A 23,625-nucleotide genomic window follows, 5' to 3' on the forward strand; every position below is an offset into this window, starting at 1 on the left:
ATGATCGTTCATTCCTGATGGTGATAGACAGAATATACGTATAAATGCATTTTAAAGAATGACCATTACGTGCTCTCGATCTGGAGTCGCCTTAATTTGTTCGTGAACAACTATAGGGGATGAAGAAGAAGAGGAAGAAGAAAGTGATGTGCCCATGAAACCAAAGGTGAGCTATTTGCCAATAGCAGATATTTGCATACGTTACATATAAATCCCAATTATAGTAACTACGGCATTGGTATAAAACACATAAAGATAAACATGAAAAGCAGTGCGATGTATGGCGGTCGGGTCATAAACCAAAGACTTTCCGTAAATTTACGAACCATGCAGAATCACTTCCCTCGAGCATTGTAATCGGAAGGCAACTCACAATAATTTAAGAATAATTTGAGGCAGGGAGGGTTTTGGGAAAGACTCCGGGTGAGCCGACAAGAAAAAGGGTCAAGTACTGTAACGGGGTCTGGAAAATGGTTTACCAAAAGAAACTCTTCAAGCCAACAATGCTTTGACTGCCATCTAGTGGACCATCGGGAGCGTTACATTTGAAGGCAGCCGTAGCTGGAATGTTCGTTGCGGTTTGCTGAGGTCACTATTGGCCCCGTGGGAATGGAACAATGGAACAATTGGGTCTCCTTACCAGTCTTTGAATAGTTAACTCAATTCCAAACAGTTTTAACCACAAACGTAATCATAGTTTGAACGAGCATTAAGACTATTTTTTAATTAAACATCATAATGAGACACCACCGTAATATTTTTCAGCAATCCATCGCGCTGAGGGTTTACACAATGAATTACCTCAGCCTGGGTCAATCAAAACGGAACAATGTATACAGTATTTTTTTTTAATCCTAGAATACGGGTTTTCTATATCATTGATGGAGAATGAAAATAAGGATGATATGTTGCAAAGTGATGACGGCGGCGAAGGGGGTCGATTTCTCTTTAAGAAGTTTTTTTTTAGGGGCAAGTCAGTGCATCTATCTCGGTGGCGGGGCTGTTGGGAAGGCGTGAGGGGGGGGGTTTAACAGCAGAAAGACAGCAAGACGTGTTTTCGTCTTCAGCCTCCTAACTTCAAATCGCCAGGTGCTGTTTGGACTGGAAGAAACGCGGACGCGTTGTCGCAGCACCTCCTCCCGTGTGAGCAAGCAATTGAAGGCAGGTAAGAGAGCTTGTATATACACCAAGCTCGCCTTGCCTCCCGTCCTCAGCAATCTTTGGCGGTGTCATTAACCGCCACTGGCATCGATTGTGACCGTCTCGGAACGCTCATAGTTTGGCGTTTTGGAACGGTGATACCGGATGCGATGCGCTGTGTTTGCAAACATCTGCCGCACAGCTGCCCCCTCCCCGGCCCTGCACCAAGGACACGCAGCGTCGGAAGAAGCTGTTGCGTAGTTTGAAACCAGACTCTTCCCACTGTTTGTGTCCTCGAAACAGAATCTGGAGCAGGGCCACAGCAGGAACGTGTGTGATTCGTCACAGTTCGATGTTGGTTTTCAGTGAGACTATTTTGGACTTTCTCTCTTGTTGTGACCTACTTGTCTTTGATGGACATGCCACAATATTGACTGCATGCATTGTCAAGAGGAGTTGAATTGTCCTTTTGAATGCCCTGTATAGACAGAATCGTCTGTTCTAAATATATCCGCAGGCAACGGGGACACAGTAACTGTGCAGTTCCCATCCTTTTTTTTCTTAATAGGATGTCAATGAAATGACTTGTCCTCCAAACTAAAAACAGCCAACAATTGCTCTGTAACTGATTTGCAAGCATTGATTCTCCTTACCCCAGTGACATCAAAGTACAAGAATTTTAGGCCACTTTTGCACACCCTCTTTCTTGTCTTGTTGTTTCTGGATTATTTTTTTTATGCAAGTAAACCAGCCATTATCCCCGGTAGGCTATTTTTATTTTATTTCTTTATTGTCCCATGAGACCTTTTGGTGTGAAACACGTTTGGTGAATAAAATGTAATAAAGGTTGTCATTCCTTGACAGGAGTTGAAAATGGCCGCCAGAGTGCTGTATATATCGACGGTGATCTCCACACTCTTCGGTGCCATACTTGGATGTCCAACAGTTTGTACCTGCTCAATTAAATATGGACGTTCCTTTGCGGAATGCCCCGACAGAGACTTGGTTGAGATCCCAACGGGCTTGCCTCGCAATGTCAACGTTGTTATTTTCTCAGCAAACAAGATCCGTTCGGTACCACGAGGCATCTTTCGCAATGTCACCCAGACGATGTCGCTGTGGATGTCCCACAATGAGATTGTCTCCGTTGAGCCGGGGAGCCTCGCGCCCATGGTTCTTCTTCGTAATTTGGACATCAGTTATAATAAAATGGTCGACTTTCCGTGGAGGGATCTGCGGAATCTCACTGACTTGCAGTTGCTGAAGATGAACCACAACGAGTTGGTCAGTCTGCCCAGAGATTCTTTCGTGAATCTCCAAAACTTGAGGTCCATTCGCCTGAACAACAACAAGTTCTTAACGATCGCCGAGGGGACGTTTGACGCTTTGGTTTCCCTATCCCACTTACAGATCTTCAGCAATCCTTTTGCGTGCACTTGTTACATCAACTGGTTTCGAGATTGGCTGTCAACGACGAGCATCTCCATCCCCGAGCAGAACTTGATCAGTTGCGCAACTCCAGCGACACTTCGAGGAGAAACGATCATGAACTTGCCCGACATCAAATGCGCGCACCCAAATGTGACAATATGGACCGAACCAAATATTGATGGAACAACTTTGCACGAGGGCGATGCTTTGGTCTTAAACTGTGAGTCTCAAGGAAACCCGAAGCCATCGGTTACGTGGGATATTCGCAGTCGAGCACAAGAACTGAACGTATCTTTCGTAGCGGATGACTCGGGTGAATCAAGTGAAAGGTCGCTATGGTCAAATAATTCAGTCCAGGTCTTCAATAACGGAACCCTTATCATCTCTCCGCTCAGCGCAGAAGTCGCGGGCAACTACAGCTGCTCTGCCTCAAACGAATTTGGCACTGCAGCAGACTCCCTTTCTGTCCAAGTGGCGCCTTCACCAAAAGAACCATCAGCAAAGGACGCAAAGATCACAAACGCTCTTTACGGTACGACCCAACAACCACTCCAACCAATAACTGTAATGTCTGATTTCGATTCTGTATCCGACCCGGATCTGCCCACTGGAGAGATCACCCCCGAGTCTGTGGAAGAGATAATAAGTGCATTCAAATGCGGATCGAACGCTAAAAAACGACACATCTCGAGCCACGTCTCGAATGGGAGCTCGGACGACGCAAAGGACCACGTGTTCGACTTTGGCGTCATTGCCCTGTGGGTGTCAGAAACGGAGGCGACCATACGACTCAACCCGCTTCTCATACCCGGAGACAAGCGGGCGAACCGGACGGCCGCCATCGTCGGCGCTTCGGAGAGCTCTCACAACGCCACCGCGAATCACGAGCAAGACTTGGCTTCGCGAGGACTCTATCTGTGCGTTACCACCGAGCACAAAAACTCACCTGTGCTGTGGTCGCTGGTTAAAGAGGGTCTCAGCACCTACCTGCTCAGTGATTTGCGGCCCGGTACCAACTACTCCCTGTGTTTGACCTATAAGGGCGAAGACTGCGAGATGCAAGTGCTCTTCACCACCAAAAAGAAAGTCCCCAATCTGATCATCATCATCTCGGTCAGCATCTGCCTTCTGACTGTGTCCACCGTTCCTCTCCTCGGAGCCATGTGCTTCCACTTGGTGTACAAATACCACAACAAGACATGCAAGTTGATCCTCAAGGCCAGAGACCAGTACCAGATGGAGAGGACCCTGACCACCAACGTCAACATCGCACCGCTAGCTGAGTCCCGGCGGAATACCGACGTCGATCCGCTGGGCGAAGACGACGGGGCGACCGAGAGTTTGGATGGAGAGAAAGAGGCAGATACGGAAGAAAGCGTCATGACGGAGACTGTCACTTTGTCCCTGTCGAGAGGGAATTTGGATGACTGCGAGGTGGGATCGGACTTCAGCGATCGGCTTCCTTTGGGGGCCGAAGCTGTCAATATCGCAAGCAATTAGAAATACGACAAAGTGCACTTGGTCAAATGTAAAGCTGCTGTTGTTTCACTTTGTGCCAGTGACGTTCGCCACGTTTGTGTGTTGTGTTTTGTGGATGCGCTCCAGTGCCGACTGAAGGACCAAAAAAAAAAACTTAACACTCACTCATGAGACAATCAGACAGTGTGAAGAAAATAAGAAAAGAGACACCCCATTTAAAAAAAAAAAAAAAAAAAGCTTGTCTATTGTTATTGCTGAGAGACACACTTTTAACCAAACAAAGTGGCCTATATTGCAAAACAATACGTCGAGAAAATTGCAAATGTGTAGCAAAAAAAAAATAGATAAGAGTAAAAGATGACAATGTCCCATATGTAATCCGTGTACAGTATCTTCTTATCAGGATACTTTGAAGGATCTTTGACAGCCATCTGATGTGCATACCGTGGCACAACGTTGGTCGCTTCAAAAACATACAGCCGTGTTCAGAATAACAGCAGCGTGTTTTAAAAATACAAAGCAAAGCTCATCCTTAAAATCACGTTTGATGTGTTTCTTCCGGGACCTTAATTATGAAGAATTTGTGGGTTGACCTCAAAAAGGCAAAAATAAAAATTGCAGAATGTTGAATCACCCTTGGCTGGAATATAACGAAAAAGGTTTCAAAAATTGGTTAACTTCATGCAACACAGATGTGAAGCTACTGTCAGGCACGCTTGCTAGCCAAAAAGATATTCAGTGATTCACTGCAAAGTGCTTCCGTAACCGTTTTTACGGTCAATTGATTTTATATATAAATATATATAAAGAGAGAGAGGGAGATTTTTTTTTTGTTGACACTGCTATTTTTGAAAAGCCTCATATTCCCTGTTTTATCCTTTTTTTAATTCACTCTCTATCAAGAACTACATATTTGACACACTTATTGAATAGAATGTGTCGTCTAGTAGAAAAGCGAAGTGATATTTTGACCTTCCCCGAGATTTTTAAACACGCCGCCATGGTTCTGAACACAACCAACCATTGCGATGACATGTACCTTGACCGAAATGTTGAGTTGCTGTTCAGAACATGCTTTGTTATCATTTGGTGCAATTGTTTCGAAAACAGTACAAGTAAAAAAAAAAAAAACTGTGAAAGTACTCATGAGTTTGTGTTCAGTCCAGTTTTAACACGCGCACGCACGCACACACACACACACACAGATTTTTTTCAAAGTCACCTATCTCAGTAAAGGTTGAACATTGGTTGCCTTTGTGAAACGTGGCGCTGAAATAACGTGCGGTAGCAAGAAGCTTGCTGATGCTCTCCTGTCGTGTTTTACCAAAAGTGGAACTCTGACCTCATTCATCCTGTTGTCATGCCGCAATTGATTAGTCCCGATCAATAGACGCGCATGTGAGTTTGGAAGAACAACAGGCCTGTGGACTCCTGCACTTGTACGAAGGGCAACGGACAGCTTCGGTATCAACCAAAGAAGCGTTCACTTTCCTGAGAATGAAGGCTGACTCATCAGAGACAGAGAACGAGGAGAAAGGCAAATCGGATTTGTTTGTTTGTTGGTGTGGTCTCCAAACTTCAAAGCAGAACTGACCAAATTTCCCAGTGTTCAATATCCAACTAATAGATTAAGGACAGCAGCATCGATCATAAGATCAAATCCGCGACCTTTTATTTGTAAATGGCAACAGCTTTGCTCATTGCATTTATGACCGAGACGTGCACGGTTGGGTTACTTCGACTTGTGATCGTAATATGCACGGTACAGTCGAGCCTCGTTACAACGCACCTCGACTGACATAACAAATCTGCACAGTACAACGGTAGTTCCTCGTAACCGAAATAAAATAATAAAATGGCTGCGAACTACGACGTATAATACAGTATGAGTGTTTATAGGTGTATAAACATGAACATGTTATACAGTATACACGTCAATTACAAATGACGTGTATACCGCATGAAGAAAAAAAAAAGATTTTATAAGACATGAAACAAACAACAGGAGCGCTCCTACTTCCTCTTTGGAAACATTCAGTCAGCAAATGTTACTCGCCGTAGGCAACTGCGCTCAAGACCGCGCCGTGCGTCTGGAAGTACAACAACAATGTACGAGTCGATCAGTAGTGTTGCTAAGCAACGGAGGGGAATCTCGCGCGGGATATCTTGTTCATCGGCAAGGTCGGCGGCGGCAGTTAGCTTCCCACGGTTCGTTGTAATGACGAGCTTTTTTCTAATTTGTGGGGAAAATCTGGTCGTTAAAAAGACATTTATGTTATGAAGGTGTTCGCAAAATCGGCAAATGGAAAACGATTTACGTGGAATTGGGACTTTGAAATGTGAACGTCGCAGGGGTGAAAACGTCAACGGGGGACATTGAAACGAGGCTCAACCGTATTATAAATCATGGACGGTGGTTGTCGCAGTTATTCAAATTAGCTTCTCACTTTTTTTACAAATATCATCTAAGCGCCCGACTTCCTTCTGACATAATTTCGACAATAGTTGACAGCGCTGCGGCAATGAGCTTCTCAACGGCTTTTATCTTGGTTCTCATTGGATGGCTCAGTGGACGACGCCTTGCTCGCCTCCCTCTTGCTGTTTGTCTGCTTGCTGCGTTTTGGGCTTCCGTTGAGGACGCTCTCCAAGCTCTGCGTTGTCTGGAAGTGCTTCCTGGAGCCCAGGAGGGAGGGGTTGTTGACCAACGTGTACACCAGCTGCCAGCGGGAGCGAATCCTACGACCGCCGGGCGATCTGTTCGGCGAGATTTCCCCAGTGTTCAATATCCAACTAATAGATTAAGGACAGCAGCATCGATCATAAGATCAAATCCGCGACCTTTTATTTGTAAATGGCAACAGCTTTGCTCATTGCATTTATGACCGAGACGTGCACGGTTGGGTTACTTCGACTTGTGATCGTAATATGCACGGTACAGTCGAGCCTCGTTACAACGCACCTCGACTGACATAACAAATCTGCACAGTACCACGGTAGTTCCTCGTAACCGAAATAAAATAATAAAATGGCTGCGAACTACGACGTATAATACAGTATGAGTGTTTATAGGTGTATAAACATGAACATGTTATACAGTATACACGTCAATTACAAATGACGTGTATACCGCATGAAGAAAAAAAAAAGATTTTATAAGACATGAAACAAACAACAGGAGCGCTCCTACTTCCTCTTTGGAAACATTCAGTCAGCAAATGTTACTCGCCGTAGGCAACTGCGCTCAAGACCGCGCCGTGCGTCTGGAAGTACAACAACAATGTACGAGTCGATCAGTAGTGTTGCTAAGCAACGGAGGGGAATCTCGCGCGGGATATCTTGTTCATCGGCAAGGTCGGCGGCGGCAGTTAGCTTCCCACGGTTCGTTGTAATGACGAGCTTTTTTCTAATTTGTGGGGAAAATCTGGTCGTTAAAAAGACATTTATGTTATGAAGGTGTTCGCAAAATCGGCAAATGGAAAACGATTTACGTGGAATTGGGACTTTGAAATGTGAACGTCGCAGGGGTGAAAACGTCAACGGGGGACATTGAAACGAGGCTCAACCGTATTATAAATCATGGACGGTGGTTGTCGCAGTTATTCAAATTAGCTTCTCACTTTTTTTACAAATATCATCTAAGCGCCCGACTTCCTTCTGACATAATTTCGACAATAGTTTACAGCGCTGCGGCAATGAGCTTCTCAACGGCTTTTATCTTGGTTCTCATTGGATGGCTCAGTGGACGACGCCTTGCTCGCCTCCCTCTTGCTGTTTGTCTGCTTGCTGCGTTTTGGGCTTCCGTTGAGGACGCTCTCCAAGCTCTGCGTTGTCTGGAAGTGCTTCCTGGAGCCCAGGAGGGAGGGGTTGTTGACCAACGTGTACACCAGCTGCCAGCGGGAGCGAATCCTACGACCGCCGGTCGATCTGTTCGGCGAGCTTTCCTGGATCCCTGCAAACATAGAGCAGGCTGCGAGGACAGAACCACATGCCGGTCTTGAGTGCTTGAGGCTCTATGACTCGGTCTCTTGTATTGTCGCTGTTTTGTCTGCATGCTACTGCGGACTGTTCCTGCATAGCTGAATGAGATAACCAAAATATGAGAGTTTTTCGTCCGATGGAGTGCTCACTTTGAGCACAACCACAACAGTGTTAAATTGAGTAGATCAAACCCGACCGTCACTGGCGATCATGGTTGTATTCTTCAACGGTGACAAGTACTGGATATGAAACTTGGGTCAAAAAGTTGTTGACCCGATTTCGGTATTTCCTCAACAGGTGAAGCGGCTATGCTAATTTTCCATTTTATTTTATTTTTTTCACCCTCTTTTTACTCTACTGTGAGGCATAAGAAAACTTCCAGGCTGCCGCAGGCAAAACCATGATTATTACGGACAACATTTACATATATCAGTCCATAATTTATGGGCACGAAAGAAGGTGGACACGGATACAAATGCAGTTTATGATTATTAGCATGAATCTAAAACTAAAATTCTCAATCTGTGTACTGCTGTGCATTGGTGTGATCTTGGCTTTGTTTTCATTAGTTTTAGTGTTAGTTTTATTTTTTTTTTATATATGGAATATTTGTGGTGCAAAGACAAAAGGTCGAAAAAAAAAAAAAAAGGTCATTAAGTTTTGTGTCATAAATTAATTCAAATGATGGTTTCTGTTCGGGTGTACAGCAGAACGGAAATAAATTAGAAATTTAAAATGAACCCCAAAAGCTCATGCAAGATATTAACTGACCAAGACAAAAATAAAGGGAATATTCGCTACTATAACAGTTAGTTTTTTAAAGATAAGATTCGTATCGTATTTTTTTTTAAAAAGCATTTTCATCTTCATTTTCTTCTAAACGAAAATGTTTCGTTCCATTTTAGTTTTAGTCATGTATAACCTCGGTGCAGGGTGTGTGCATGTGTGTAATTTAATGCCTACCTTCCTCTGCATCTCGTATTTTCTGGCCTGCTCGGCCGCCTTCAACCGTGACGTTCAGCAGCAACCCACAAAAAGCTTTCAACACCGGGTGTGTCTGGCTCACCTCCGTCTTCAGAAATTGTGTGTAGTAGTGATATGCTGTGGAGGGGCGAAAGACACATGTCAGTGACATGAATTCAGTAATATCTTCAACCGTTTATTCTAGATGGACATTAAATCATGACTTAATGGCGCTGTTGTTTTGCCCGAGTGCTGCGTTGTCACTGCCGCTTGTGGCCTTTCCACTGCACCTGGGTCATAGGCTTCTGCAGCGCGGTGCAGCAGACTGATGTCGACACGGCCAAGATGCACAATGTTGTACAGTGCCGTGATGACCATTCGCCATATCGCCACTATGAGTCCCACCACGGTGTTGATGAGAAACAGCAGATAAGTCAGAAGGAACAAACTCCCCCTGGAAACCCCCCCAAAAAAAACAATTTAGAACATTCTTTCCCTTGATTATTAACCGTGAAGTGCTTTGCAATCAAGCTCAAAATATACAGCACCAAATGAATGTCGAATGCGGTACCTGTTATTTAAGTCTCGGGTGCCAGCGTCTTTTTTGACAAAGGCAAATTTGGCAGCGACATGCTGAAGCACAGTGACCAGGATCACTGTCACCCACGCAGGCCTAAGTCATCACACACACACAGGTTCAAACTTATTCAATGTTAGCCCACTAAGAATGAAAAAAAAAAAAAATGAATGGATGGCCACTTGCTGACTGACCAAGCCTTGCCAGCAATCTCGAAGACCATTAGGTTGCGCCCGTAAAATATGGGGATGATGATAAGGAAGACCAGGAACAAGAAGCAGATGAAAAACACCACCGTCTGGATTGCCAGACCTGCCAAGATGGCACGCGACAAAAATATGAATTGTTTTTCGACGGTGTTTCTAATATGCTCGCTATTGTGTCAGCAAATGAGTTCGGCAAAGCATGTTTCGGTGTTTTCAATTCAATTCAAGACGTCTTGGGTCCTGTAATGACATCATTGTTCCATCACATGATGGTCACGGATGAAATGGTGACGTGTTTTTTTTTTTTTTTTTTTGGATTGCCAGACCTGCCAAGATGGCACGCGACAAAAATATGAATTGTTTTTCGACGGTGTTTCTAATATGCTCGCTATTGTGTCAGCAAATGAGTTCGGCAAAGCATGTTTCGGTGTTTTCAATTCAATTCAAGACGTCTTGGGTCCTGTAATGACATCATTGTTCCATCACATGATGGTCACGGATGAAATGGTGACGTGTTTTTTTTTTTTTTTTTTTTGAGCTGTACACAACAAGACAACAATAGTTTACAGCGCTGCGGCAATGAGCTTCTCAACGGCTTTTATCTTGGTTCTCATTGGATGGCTCAGTGGACGACGCCTTGCTCGCCTCCCTCTTGCTGTTTGTCTGCTTGCTGCGTTTTGGGCTTCCGTTGAGGACGCTCTCCAAGCTCTGCGTTGTCTGGAAGTGCTTCCTGGAGCCCAGGAGGGAGGGGTTGTTGACCAACGTGTACACCAGCTGCCAGCGGGAGCGAATCCTACGACCGCCGGTCGATCTGTTCGGCGAGCTTTCCTGGATCCCTGCAAACATAGAGCAGGCTGCGAGGACAGAACCACATGCCGGTCTTGAGTGCTTGAGGCTCTATGACTCGGTCTCTTGTATTGTCGCTGTTTTGTCTGCATGCTACTGCGGACTGTTCCTGCATAGCTGAATGAGATAACCAAAATATGAGAGTTTTTCGTCCGATGGAGTGCTCACTTTGAGCACAACCACAACAGTGTTAAATTGAGTAGATCAAACCCGACCGTCACTGGCGATCATGGTTGTATTCTTCAACGGTGACAAGTACTGGATATGAAACTTGGGTCAAAAAGTTGTTGACCCGATTTCGGTATTTCCTCAACAGGTGAAGCGGCTATGCTAATTTTCCATTTTATTTTATTTTTTTCACCCTCTTTTTACTCTACTGTGAGGCATAAGAAAACTTCCAGGCTGCCGCAGGCAAAACCATGATTATTACGGACAACATTTACATATATCAGTCCATAATTTATGGGCACGAAAGAAGGTGGACACGGATACAAATGCAGTTTATGATTATTAGCATGAATCTAAAACTAAAATTCCCAATCTGTGTACTGCTGTGCATTGGTGTGATCTTGGCTTTGTTTTCATTAGTTTTAGTGTTAGTTTTATTTTTTTTTTATATATGGAATATTTGTGGTGCAAAGACAAAAGGTCGAAAAAAAAAAAAAAAGGTCATTAAGTTTTGTGTCATAAATTAATTCAAATGATGGTTTCTGTTCGGGTGTACAGCAGAACGGAAATAAATTAGAAATTTAAAATGAACCCCAAAAGCTCATGCAAGATATTAACTGACCAAGACAAAAATAAAGGGAATATTCGCTACTATAACAGTTAGTTTTTTAAAGATAAGATTCGTATCGTATTTTTTTTTAAAAAGCATTTTCATCTTCATTTTCTTCTAAACGAAAATGTTTCGTTCCATTTTAGTTTTAGTCATGTATAACCTCGGTGCAGGGTGTGTGCATGTGTGTAATTTAATGCCTACCTTCCTCTGCATCTCGTATTTTCTGGCCTGCTCGGCCGCCTTCAACCGTGACGTTCAGCAGCAACCCACAAAAAGCTTTCAACACCGGGTGTGTCTGGCTCACCTCCGTCTTCAGAAATTGTGTGTAGTAGTGATATGCTGTGGAGGGGCGAAAGACACATGTCAGTGACATGAATTCAGTAATATCTTCAACCGTTTATTCTAGATGGACATTAAATCATGACTTAATGGCGCTGTTGTTTTGCCCGAGTGCTGCGTTGTCACTGCCGCTTGTGGCCTTTCCACTGCACCTGGGTCATAGGCTTCTGCAGCGCGGTGCAGCAGACTGATGTCGACACGGCCAAGATGCACAATGTTGTACAGTGCCGTGATGACCATTCGCCATATCGCCACTATGAGTCCCACCACGGTGTTGATGAGAAACAGCAGATAAGTCAGAAGGAACAAACTCCCCCTGGAAACCCCCCCAAAAAAAACAATTTAGAACATTCTTTCCCTTGATTATTAACCGTGAAGTGCTTTGCAATCAAGCTCAAAATATACAGCACCAAATGAATGTCGAATGCGGTACCTGTTATTTAAGTCTCGGGTGCCAGCGTCTTTTTTGACAAAGGCAAATTTGGCAGCGACATGCTGAAGCACAGTGACCAGGATCACTGTCACCCACGCAGGCCTAAGTCATCACACACACACAGGTTCAAACTTATTCAATGTTAGCCCACTAAGAATGAAAAAAAAAAAAAATGAATGGATGGCCACTTGCTGACTGACCAAGCCTTGCCAGCAATCTCGAAGACCATTAGGTTGCGCCCGTAAAATATGGGGATGATGATAAGGAAGACCAGGAACAAGAAGCAGATGAAAAACACCACCGTCTGGATTGCCAGACCTGCCAAGATGGCACGCGACAAAAATATGAATTGTTTTTCGACGGTGTTTCTAATATGCTCGCTATTGTGTCAGCAAATGAGTTCGGCAAAGCATGTTTCGGTGTTTTCAATTCAATTCAAGACGTCTTGGGTCCTGTAATGACATCATTGTTCCATCACATGATGGTCACGGATGAAATGGTGACGTGTTTTTTTTTTTTTTTTTGAGCTGTACCCAAACAGACGATTGCAGCTTGGTATCCAGTCAAGCCCATCCAACACAAAACACCCGATTTAGATGGACGAAGGCTCTTTTGACTGTTGTAGAGGTTGTAGATTTCGCCCCTGTACAGTCCCCTCAGGTTAGACCTGAAGCACAGAGCACAAGGGAGTGATGGGAAGGCTCACTTTCAATATGACCATTCGTCCACTTTCCCGACCACTTTTCCTCATAGGGTCACGACTAAGGCTCAGCCGATCCCAGCTAACGTTTAGCGAGAGGCAAGGTACTTTCTGGAGTGGTCGCCAGTCAAAGAGACAAAAGTCCATTCGTTTCTTGAGAGCTACGGACTCCAATTTCAGTACCTGTGGAGTACCATGGCCCTCATGAGCATCACCAGACTGACCACACAAGACAGGGTCATTGCACAGAGGTAGCAGACTGAAAAAAAAAAAAAAAAAACGTACACACATTACACATATTATCAATCCAAATGCATTTTTATTCGAGTGCCCCAAACCTTCCAGCAGCCAAGTGTAGAAAGTGACAATTCGGACAACCTCCATTCTGTCATCGGAGAGGACGATCCCAAATCCCAGTAAGAGGAAGGCAATGTTCTCGTCAATACCGGCACGGACAATGTGGAGAGTCGGGACAACCAAGACGACTAACAATAGGGCTGTCTGAAAGGCAAAAAAATGTTTAGTGTAATGCCAAAATAAAAAAAATAAAAAAAGATCGACCACAATATGATCTACTGTATTCTCGAGTGTGAAGACAGGCTTTTAATTATTTCATGTATTCATTAACATATGCCTTTTTTAACATCAAAATGGGCTTTGCGTGACTTCTTTCTATTGACGTAGACTGTAAATGTAAGAAAAGTATAAAATTAAAGTGCCATAAAATCCTGTGAATAACATGCACCCGTGTGTAATATGCCCCACCCCCCAAAATCAACTTTAAAAAGCAATTTTTTTTTCTCTGTACTTGATAATGCTGATTTGCTGGTATTCTCGATAATCAAAGTGAATAATCTGAATGAAGAAAGATTCAAAACTTACCAATAAACTGTAAATGCTTTTGAATCCAGGTTCAAATCTTTGCTCTTTCCCATCCCCATAGTTAATTAAGGACTTTCAAACTATTTTTAAAATCATGTTTTAAAACATGTTATTCTTACATTGTATGCTCTTTTAGTCCTGTAAATAAACATTTTTTTAAAAATTTGCACTGTTAATTACAGTTTGTGAGGCACATGAGTTATGTTGTACTGTATATCAAATGTACCATAAATCAGTGATTCTGTTTTTGTTGGGTTTTTTTTTTTTTCAAACAACCACTAGGTGCTGCTTTGGTAGTGGTAAATGTCTCAACAATTATGAAAAATCCTCATTTCTTTGGCATCTTAAAAGAAAGGAGATTTTAGCGTGACATGTAAATCAAACATTGTGGTGAATACGCTTCAGTTTTCAAGTAGACTGTAATAAAATGAGGCGTCAAGGTGAGGTGTTCAAGATCACTTACATGGTATATCGCCACCAAAGCTACAAATACGGATACGGCCAGCTTTAGAGGGAAACGAAAGACTAAAAGAAGCACAAAAAAAAAACAACAACAAAGCTGAGTGGAGCTCAGAATGAAAACGCCGACATATTTTTGAAGTGAAATGCACACACCTTTTTCTGGAATATAAATATAACTCTTAGTCACTGCCAGTAGTCTCTCCACCGGTGTTGCTTTGTCAGACGACGAGGACCTGCAGAGTGTCAACAAAAACAACCCGTCACAGCTCTCAAAGATATTCACCAACAATTTATAACTGGAGAAGTCAATTTGAGAACATGGGAGGGAGCTTTATTGGGCTCTTAGAACACATACGACGCCTTTGAATGACAGAATTTCTTATGGACTCATTGAATGCTGAACCAGCAAATGGTTTCAGTTCACCTGACTGCTGTTGGCTCCTTCTTTTTCAGAAGGGCTTTGACATAGTCGCTGTAGTAGGAGCTGTCGAGGTCCTGCAAGAAAAAAGAATTCAGACTTTGGTCAAATGCTTTGTACGGGAACGCAGACGAAACATCCTATTTGCTAAAATTGTTGCCACAACTGTATGCAAGTGATATCTGACGTCGAAACAAAACCTTGTATTTGGTTCCTTAGTGCGAGGGAAAAAGAAAAGGGAAAAAAAACATCACAGGTCTTGTGTAATCAGCTCACAAAAAGCTCTTTCTTGTAATCATGAACGTGATGCTTCACACTGCTCAAATACGTGTCGTTCAGTGGCAACGAATATGCGTTTTCATCCCTTTCCGGCTCACTACCGCACTCGACAAATTGCAAGCGAAGCCGCCAACAAGCATTTCTCACCTCTTCGGTCTTTGTTCCTCTGAAAAACAGCAAAGGAAACCGGACGCAAAGATACGCCAGGCAGGCTAGCTGAGGCAAACTTGCAAGCAAAGAGTAGAACTTATACAGCTGTGAAACGAATGGGAGACATGCTCAGATGTTGGATAAAACAGGAGAAAGTAAAAAAATAAATAAAAATGTATTCTGAATGCATTACCTCCGGAGTCTTTGGGCAGTCCAACTTTTGCCACAGCTGAACGCCAAAATGGCTGACGGAGAGCAGCGAGCCAAACACATAACCGGCCTTGTGCTGCAAAGTGCTACAAACCATCAGAGGGTAGTAGAGAACCGGATAGTAGAAGATGGCCGCTATCTTCATGAGCTCTACACAAAAAAATGGAGGTGAGATCATCATATTTTGAAATCCATTTTCCAGTTTCCAGAGATACAGGAAGACTGGAGTTCGGATTCAAAGCCCTAATCTCAGAACTGTGACGTGGATATGTAAAAACACTGAGTCACTGTGCCGCCTACAGTCAATATATATGACATCTTTTCGTTGCACTCCGAATGTGCACCTTTGATATCAGCTGCTGTGTCTTTGGAGAAAGGCAGGGGATCAGGTGCGATCACCAGCATGGCCAGTTTGCTGAACAGCAGTCCAAACACAGCCATCGCCACACCTTTGCTCTGTGTCTGATCCAGGAAGTTGGTTGGACTGTGAGACCATGCAGGAGCATCAATCCATGTCACACGGACATAATCGGTAATCAAAAAAAAAAAAAAAATCAGGCACTAACAGAACTCACCTAAAGATACTGGAGGATCCTCGTGTAAATCCTCGGCAGAATTGATTTCTTCGCGTCAGAGCTGCCAGAATGAGCACAATCACCAGCTGGGGGAAAAAGGACCTCTGTTCACATTTATCAGGACGCATGAACTTTTATTTTGTTGGTACGCTTTCTTTCGTCTAAATCAGTTGATGGGACTGTAAATCCGGGACGCTTCAGCCCAGTTGGATGACTGAAATGCACTTTGCCGTGGAGTCAGCCAATCCTCCATGAAGCATCTCCAGTTGGTCCCAAATGCTGCTGCTCGCCTCTTGACTGGAACTTTTGAGATGGAGCGCATAACTCCTACTCTGGCATCCCTTCACTGGCTCCCGATACATTTGAGAGTTCTTTTGAAGATTCTATTATTTGTTTTCAAATCTATAAATGGCCTCGCCCCACCTTACCTCTCTCAGCTCCTCTCTGATTTTTATTCTTTGGCCTTTGACTCAGTATGAGACGTGATTTTTAGTTTGACATTTTTTGTGCCTTTGAGTGTTTTCGTAGCAGGTTGTCATTGACGGAGGTTTTAGCAGCTTTTTACTTGGCTTCTTTTTCAGTGTGTACTTACCGATATAGAGAGCATGCATATGTGAAAGATTGCATCATTCGCTGTTGGGTCACACGGTGGAATGACCCTGGAGGAGAAATACATGCAAATAAATTCATGTTGATCGATCTGTATTACAGTATTGTGGGATGATTCAATGGCCGATCCTTCTTTTCCGATTTCAAGCTCGAGGGTGATCGCTACTTACTCTTTGGGAGGCTTTGTAGGCTCTGCGTTATCGGAGTACCAGTCGGAATAATCATAGTAGGAATACTCAAAAGGTTCCGATTCATCCTTGCTGTGGTTCATCGTGCCTGCTCGCTGAAGTCCAAAAGGTGACGTGGGACAAATAAACCTCTTGCGCCTCTCTTTCCCACTTCGATTCAGGTGAGACGGGCCAGAACGGCTGACGCTGATGCAAAGTTGCGACCAAATGGCGCAATGAATACCGTTAAGAATTATACACAGTAGATTAGCCGCTGCACAGGGGGGTGGGGAGGGAGGGGGCGTGCAAGAAGTGGAACAAGATTTTGACCTAAGGTGAACCCTGATGCCCAGTGAAGATTAGCTGTGCTATTCGGCCCGTATGTTCAACCAAAACTGAAGCAGTGAACCACTTGCATATTTACGGCGATTTATATGGGCAAGGATTTTTTTTTTCTGGACCCTTTTATTGGCTGAAATACTCCATTCATTGTTTTTGTGCTCAGGCAAAAACTCGGTGTAATATATTTCAATTGCTTTGGGGCTACCTTATGGTGTCCTGGTGCCAAGGAACTATGTTGGAGTGAAATATACATGTTGGCCTGTGGCGTCCGTGAGCATTTAAAAACCTATTGGCATTGCGGATGTGAAGCAAGGACTCTTGTTATCGCCTTTCCCGGGCAATGAGCACTGCTCAGTGTGACGGATAACTTTCATTTGTTGTTGTTGTTGTTGTTGTTTTCCTGGAGGCACACACAAGATTTTAAAAGAGGAGTTGAAATGAGCAAAGGATCCAGCTTTCAGTTTGTCGTTTGTTATTTTATGGGGGCGGGAATTATTCCCATTTTTATAACAACACGTCTTGAAAAACACCGTATGCGATTTAGAGTCAAAACTGGTTCTTGTCATTTTCATGTTGCGACGTGGAATTAAGCTTCATGCCTTGCTCTGCCTGTTACTGAAGAGACTAATCCCATCCGAAGATGAAAAACTCCGGTCTAAACAAGGGAAACTTTTGTTTGCAGCCACCTTGGGGGGAAAAAAAATTAACACAGCTCTTACCGACAAAGAATTAATAGATTAAATAGAGAAAATCAACATAAGCTGGCAAATGTCAAGACACCCTTGTCCAAAGTGAAACAAACGTTACACCTATTGTACCTGTGGCGTGAGCCCACCTCAGAGACAAAAGGAGCGCAAACCTTTTTTTTTTTCCTTATGATTGTGCTATGAGACGGAAACCATCTTATAGTGTTTGGAACGAGACTACTGGGAAATCAGCTCTTCTCCCACTTTGACTTTGCTCCACCGCTCCAATCCTTCGAACGCAAATGGGCAGTTGCGCATGTCGGAATCTGGTGCGCAATCAATATTTCGCACTCCACTTAGTCGCAGCCCTGATTGTATACATTAATCACACTCCGCACACGAAAGGACAAACTTTCGGCTGTGAATATAAAGAGGCTTAATGGGTGTGTGAGCTCCGTCATATGACGGAGGCTGTGAGGCCCAGCGGAGCCACAGATTATCAGCGTTGCATGAGAATAATCCTAAACTGCTGCTTTTGCAACATGACTAGGAAAACAAAAACATCACACATGAGGTGTGTGTGTGTGTGTGGGGGGGGGGGGGTTGATTGCTATATTTGGCTAAAATTTAATGTTTTCACTACTTCTTCGGTTTTCTTGTTCCTGTACAGACAAAGATGTTGAAGGTTTGAAAAAATATTTTGGATATGTTAAAAGACCTTTGATGATTCATCAAGTAATAAATGGCTTCAAAAGGTCAAACTGGCTGCCTACTATCAGCTTTTTTTTTCTCACCAATAATCAACTATCGAGGCTATAAGGGCGAAAAAAAACGTGTGTTGAATTTGCTCCGTTTTATTTTGTCAAGTGGTTGCATGAAATAAAATCATCTCGATCCAGGTCATTTTTGAAAGTAGACTGTACATCAATTTCACAAATGTATCTGCATCCAGATGATTCTATTTCATGCAGCCACTTGATAGATATAATGGAATAAATTCAACAAAACCTTTTTTTCGGTGTCCAAAGTTACACAGCATTCTTTTTTTTTTTTTTTTAAGCTTTGGTTAAACTCTTTGAGTATTTGTGAGGACCGTTGTCAGGTTATATTTTTCAATCCTGCACTTTTAATTGCAGGAATACATTTGGGCTTTTTTTTTTTCTTTGACTACCACTTGAGGCAGCAGAGGCTAGCTGTTCACCGGAAGGTCCGTGATTGAAAACACACACCCGCACACACACGCTGCATGGCTGGCCACCAATGCATAAAGTGCGTATGCGTTCATTCAGACTTCACCCAAACTAGTGATTCATACTAATGATACTGTACATGGGCTATGTGTCAACATAGAATATCATGGAATTAGTGTACAATGCTGCACTGTGATGGACAGAGCTGTTTTGATTGTTCATGAGCAGACTACATTTTTTAATTAATTTATTTAATTTATTACACAAGCCCATAAAATGAGAAAACAAAGCAGAAACTGTTGCTGTTACTTTATCTCAAGGCAGGACAACATGAATACACATTCACGCCTCTGACGACAGCTTTGAGTACCCAGTCCGTCTATCCACCCAGCAAATGAATTTGTGCAATGTAATAGACAGTGGAAGGAGAAAAGAGAGAAACACTCGCAGGTGACTGTGATACTGAGCGGGTGAACACAAAAATCAGATTGTAAATAATACACGAAGAAGACGATACAGAATGAACCTGGCATGGCAAGAGCGGACAGTGTGACCTTGAGATTCACCTTAAGAGTTAACAAAGCACCAGCCTTCCTCCATACTGGTAGCAAATTGAAAACTGCACGTTCTTCAGTTTTTAAACATGTCGCACAGCAGTTTCTCCATCGGAGTGTTTCCGATGGTCCGGTGGAAGAACAGCAGCTCGATGCGCTCGGAATTCACAAAACGCAGCGATGGCAGAAGAAGCAGCAGCTTTCCAAACCTAAACAAATAACAAAAAAAATTGATGTAATTGCTATGTTCTACTGTCACACTTTTATGACATTCATGTTTGTATCGTTGGATGTGGATTTAGTTAATTCATCTAATTTTCACATTTTCAACGCAGGTCAAAAAGTGTTAGACCAGCAATTTCAGAGAAAAAAAACATTTTTTTCTTTGCATTTTTTTTTTGTTTTTGTTTTTTAGAGGAAAAAGAGAACAGACTTGTGTTGACCCCAGAGGCCAATGAAACAGTCGATCTCATTATGAGCGATGACAAGACAAGGTGTTACCTGGCCGGCTGAGCGGGGTAGTGAGAGCGGATATGTTGTCCCAGCATCACGTGCGACTGATCCTGAAGGTTCTCCACTTGTTCTGGATCTTTTAGACCGCGGGTCTCTGACGATGACAAGGGGTAATGAGAATGAAAAAAAAAATACTAATAATAATGCTCAGTTGTTATTTGCTTTTAAGGTTTTATATTAAACTCTGTTGCCATTTACGGAGCACGGAACTAGATTTGGTAACTTCTATGTGTAATTGTAGTTGTCACGCCTTACAATGTGTATAGGGAACATCATGCAAATATATAGCAGTTTATTATTAGTCTAAATAATGATGACATGCATTTTTTTTAAGTATGTATTTTGAATATACAGTATATAAATACTTTCATTTTGATTTTTTAACCCTTTCATGCACCCTGGAACATGACGACATGATAAGATGTCCACTGTAGTGACCGCTGTCCCCGAAAGGGTTAATTCACCCACTGATGTTAGTAAATGAGATTTAAAAATCCGGGTACTCTTGTTTCCTCCCACATATCAAAAAACATGCATGGCAGGTTAATGGAACACTCAAAATTGTCCCTAGGTGTGAGTGTGAGCGCGGATGGTTGTTCGCCTCTATGTGCCCTGTGATTGGCTGGCAACCGGTTCAGGGTGTCCCCCACCTACTGCCCGAAGACAGCTAGGATAGGATCCAGCATGCCCTCGACCCTTGTGTGGATAAAGCGGTTCAGAAAATGGATGGATTTTAAAGACTGTCTTAAAAAAATGTGAATGACCTTAACACTCACTAAAATTATTAAAAACTGTTACCTCAACCGATTATTTCTAATTGGTCATAGTTTGAATATCATGTCCAGCAATTTGAAAATGAAATGATATTATTTCACTGAATGAAAAGGGCTTTTTCCAGCTTCGGCTCCTTACCAGGCTTAAAGAGCACAATGGCTTTGAGGCAGGCGAACTCCGTGGGGTCGACGGCGAGAGCCTTAAAGCGGCTGAAGACCTCCTGCAGGAGTCTCAGGTCCAGGCCGGTGAAGCTCGTCTTGCCCTGCATGCCTGGGCACAGGTCTGGCAAGGAGAGCAGGGGGCAGCTGTCCAGCGGTAGGGACCACTGGATTGCGCACAACAGGAAGAGCTCGCTCCATGCCTCCTCAAGTAGGATCACCTGCAGGCACAGCAAAAGGGTGAAACCTAGACCGATACTGTGATGCGTCCGTTTCAAACTCGCAGCACATGAAATATTTATCCAGTGAATCCTCAGAGTGCATATATCAATGAGCATGTGTCACCTGGTCTCTGAAGGGTAGGTTGGAAAATACTGGCAGGTTCTTGGCCCACTTCACCGACATGAAGAGGAGCCTCGCTGAGGTCTCGTACACGTTTTCTGAGGTGGATGGGTAAAGTGCCATGTGGTACTCCGAAGACGCTCGCTCCGGCTCGTTGCTGGTCACGTCGATGTTCTCGTCAACTGGAATAAAATAAGAAATGGCTTCTGCTGATGACGATCGCGGAAGTGTGTTTCCTTACTCAACTCAACTCAAATGTATTTATAGAGCACTTTCAAACAGCCATCGCTGCACACAAACCAAATCACTTTGGGCTCCGTCACTTAAGTGCAGCAAAGTGAAGATACTGTCAATCATGGGCCCTTGGAATCATTATCGGCTACACACCCTGACAGCTTCCTTGGGCCACACTAATCCTGTATATCAGCACGATTCTGTTTTCTCCCACTCTACCTCCTGTAGAAAATATATCTGAAAGTAAAAAAGCTCCTCACCATCCTCAGGCTCCAGCTTGGCGCAGGTCTCGGCCGTCATGAGGCTGGCCATGAAGCGGTGATTGTTCTGCGGGCTGACGCAGCGTTGGGGGGGCACAGAGGAGCTGATGGCGACGGACGAGGTGATGTGGGGCCACGTGATGACGGAGCCGCTCGAGGAGGACGAGGATGAGGACGAAGAGGAGGAGGTGGGCTCCCTCGTGGTGGCCAGGTGCTCCTTCTCATGGTCCACATCGATGGAGTCCAGACGCACCTGCGCTGTGCTGCGGGGCTGCCGCTCATTCTGCACAGCTGGGAATCGCATGAAAACGTTCACATGAAAGAGTTCGCTTACACACGCCACGAAGGCCTTCCAATGTAATCCCACACATTTACCATCTTTATTCATGCCCGCCTGCAGGCACTTCTTCAGCCGGCAGGCCTGGCACTGGTTGCGATGTGCTTTGTCCACCGGACACATGCCTGTGCCTGCTTGACACCTGCAAACCAACAACCGCATTTGTTGTCAAACAAAGCTGCATATTCGACTTTTCTGAAAACAGCTGCGAGCCAATGGATAAACACTTTACATATTTCGGTACACTAGTATCAGCTTTACTTTTGCTTGCCACGGCAGAGAACACTTGGCCTATAATTACAGTAAATTGCAGCTGCAACCAAAAAAAGTGCATAATTAATTGAATACATTTGAGGGTGTCAATGAAAGCAGTAGCGTTAACAAGTCAAACTTATTCATTCAACTTACTGTATGTCCTTATTTATCCCCAAATCACGATAACATCTTAATTCAACTCCACATGTAAAATGGCTGCACTTTTGACATTAAAATCACTTAAACAAAAATAATTTTCCAATGTATTTATCATAAAAAAAAAAAAGAAATTAAAAATTGGCGACACTGTCTCACTGTCCTACCTGTAAATGAGTCTCCTCCTCACGCTGCGCTTGAAGAAGCCGCTGCAGCCGTTGCAGGCGTAAATGCCGTAGTGTTTTCCACTGCTGGTGTCTCCGCACACTTTGCAGACCAGAGCAGGGCTGAGGGCTTTGCCAGGGGCCGGACTCTTGGCTGAGGGTCACAGACAAGTCGGTTATTTGCATTCATTCAGCGGCACATTCTGTCATACATGGTGGGCCTGCCATCTGTGGTGCGAGCCGAGTTTGTACGAAGCTGGCAGTGTGGCAAGCCGCACAATATTGCAACAGCATTTTGAGTGGATGATTCTCAAATGAAAACAATCCATGAACTGAATTGAATCCAAACAATGAAAAGAAATGAGCTATGGCGATCAAATGATTCGTCTAGTTGGTAACGGCCAAAGCTCTTTCCTTGGAGTACACCTGTTGCTCCTGAAGTTTTGGCTCTCACCTCCTCTGCTGTCGTCTGTCCCGCCGCTCCCGGTCGACTCGGCGGGCGAACAGGAGGGCATCATTGGGATCTTTGTCAGGTGATCCTCCATCATTTTGACAAAGAATGAACGATGATTGACAGAAGGGAAATAGCTGTCTCCCAATTCTGAAACAGTGCCTTGTAGAAGAAGCTTCAAGAAGAAAAAAAAGGGGGGCCCGCTACAGCTCCCAATGTGCAGATGGCAACCTGAGTCCCCTGCAGAGCCTGTCAACCAACCGGCTGCAGCTTCTGGTGCGCGGAAGCAGACTCGAGCCCCACACTTGCTGCACAGGTTGTATGTCCTTCCACCGACCATCCGGGTCCGTCGCTGTCTGTGGGTGCTCCTCGTGCCTTGTAGAAGAAGCTTCAAGAAGAAAAAAAAGGGGGGCCCGCTACAGCTCCCAATGTGCAGATGGCAACCTGAGTCCCCTGCAGAGCCTGTCAACCAACCGGCTGCAGCTTCTGGTGCGCGGAAGCAGACTCGAGCCCCACACTTGCTGCACAGGTTGTATGTCCTTCCACCGACCATCCGGGTCCGTCGCTGTCTGTGGGTGCTCCTC

At 44.0% G+C, this 23,625-nt stretch overlaps 4 protein-coding genes across 4 annotated transcripts; 1 reads left to right on the forward strand and 3 right to left on the reverse strand.

Annotated features, from left to right (window-relative positions):
- Positions 1-1,008: 1,008 nt before the first annotated feature.
- Positions 1,009-4,485, forward strand: LOC109519739 (immunoglobulin superfamily containing leucine-rich repeat protein 2-like). The gene is made up of 2 exons (XM_019876450.1): positions 1,009-1,165; positions 2,005-4,485. Exon 2 carries the CDS (start codon positions 2,014-2,016, stop codon positions 4,069-4,071), a length of 2,058 nt encoding a protein of 685 aa, XP_019732009.1. The 5' UTR covers positions 1,009-1,165; positions 2,005-2,013; the 3' UTR covers positions 4,072-4,485.
- A 3,025-nt stretch (positions 4,486-7,510) lies between these two features.
- LOC109519657 (stimulated by retinoic acid gene 6 protein homolog) lies at positions 7,511-10,018 on the reverse strand. The gene is made up of 5 exons (XM_019876327.1): positions 9,763-10,018; positions 9,563-9,664; positions 9,282-9,445; positions 8,992-9,129; positions 7,511-7,999 (listed from the first exon to the last, which is right to left on the reverse strand). The coding sequence occupies exons 1-5, from the start codon at positions 9,789-9,791 to the stop codon at positions 7,752-7,754; spliced, it is 681 nt and encodes a 226-aa protein (XP_019731886.1). The 5' UTR covers positions 9,792-10,018; the 3' UTR covers positions 7,511-7,751.
- A 319-nt stretch (positions 10,019-10,337) lies between these two features.
- LOC109519656 (stimulated by retinoic acid gene 6 protein homolog) lies at positions 10,338-16,872 on the reverse strand. The gene is made up of 17 exons (XM_019876325.1): positions 16,629-16,872; positions 16,442-16,508; positions 15,850-15,935; positions 15,619-15,758; positions 15,258-15,424; positions 15,062-15,169; positions 14,642-14,712; positions 14,371-14,450; positions 14,219-14,280; positions 13,212-13,374; positions 13,057-13,132; positions 12,707-12,840; positions 12,374-12,491; positions 12,174-12,275; positions 11,893-12,056; positions 11,603-11,740; positions 10,338-10,610 (listed from the first exon to the last, which is right to left on the reverse strand). Exons 1-17 carry the CDS (start codon positions 16,727-16,729, stop codon positions 10,363-10,365), a joined length of 2,025 nt encoding a protein of 674 aa, XP_019731884.1. The 5' UTR covers positions 16,730-16,872; the 3' UTR covers positions 10,338-10,362.
- A 2,225-nt stretch (positions 16,873-19,097) lies between these two features.
- nr2e3 (nuclear receptor subfamily 2, group E, member 3) lies at positions 19,098-23,383 on the reverse strand. Its single transcript, XM_019876333.1, has 8 exons — positions 23,045-23,383; positions 22,594-22,744; positions 22,054-22,157; positions 21,679-21,969; positions 21,188-21,366; positions 20,823-21,063; positions 19,899-20,004; positions 19,098-19,606 (listed from the first exon to the last, which is right to left on the reverse strand). Exons 1-8 carry the CDS (start codon positions 23,379-23,381, stop codon positions 19,474-19,476), a joined length of 1,542 nt encoding a protein of 513 aa, XP_019731892.1. The 5' UTR covers positions 23,382-23,383; the 3' UTR covers positions 19,098-19,473.
- Between the last annotated feature and the right edge of the window lie 242 nt (positions 23,384-23,625).

The sequence above is a fragment of the Hippocampus comes genome, unplaced genomic scaffold (assembly GCF_001891065.2).
Source record: "Hippocampus comes isolate QL1 unplaced genomic scaffold, H_comes_QL1_v1.1 scaffold150, whole genome shotgun sequence".
NCBI lineage: Eukaryota > Metazoa > Chordata > Actinopteri > Syngnathiformes > Syngnathidae > Hippocampus > Hippocampus comes.

Bases quoted from the DNA above. Each gene is read 5' to 3' on its own strand.
- LOC109519739 (XM_019876450.1), top strand. From the start codon at position 2,014: ATGGCCGCCAGAGTGCTGTATATATCGACGGTGATCTCCACACTCTTC.
- LOC109519657 (XM_019876327.1), bottom strand. From the start codon at position 9,791: ATGGTCTTCGAGATTGCTGGCAAGGCTTG. The intron at 9,446-9,562 runs GTACCGCATTCG...GGGGGTTTCCAG, and splicing joins ACCCGAGACTTAAATAACAG to GGGGAGTTTGTTCCTTCTGA. The intron at 8,000-8,991 runs GTAGGCATTAAA...CTATGTTTGCAG, and splicing joins AATACGAGATGCAGAGGAAG to GGATCCAGGAAAGCTCGCCG.
- LOC109519656 (XM_019876325.1), bottom strand. From the start codon at position 16,729: ATGAACCACAGCAAGGATGAATCGGAACCTTTTGAGTATTCCTACTAT. The intron at 15,936-16,441 runs GTAAGTACACAC...TTTTTCCCCCAG, and splicing joins TATGCATGCTCTCTATATCG to CTGGTGATTGTGCTCATTCT. The intron at 14,281-14,370 runs GTGTGTGCATTT...TGCTTCTTTTAG, and splicing joins TATTTATATTCCAGAAAAAG to TCTTTCGTTTCCCTCTAAAG.
- nr2e3 (XM_019876333.1), bottom strand. From the start codon at position 23,381: ATGGTCGGTGGAAGGACATACAACCTGTGCAGCAAGTGTGGGGCTCGA. The intron at 21,367-21,678 runs GTGAGGAGCTTT...ATTTTATTCCAG, and splicing joins CAAGCTGGAGCCTGAGGATG to TTGACGAGAACATCGACGTG. The intron at 21,064-21,187 runs GTGACACATGCT...CTGTGCCTGCAG, and splicing joins ACCTACCCTTCAGAGACCAG to GTGATCCTACTTGAGGAGGC.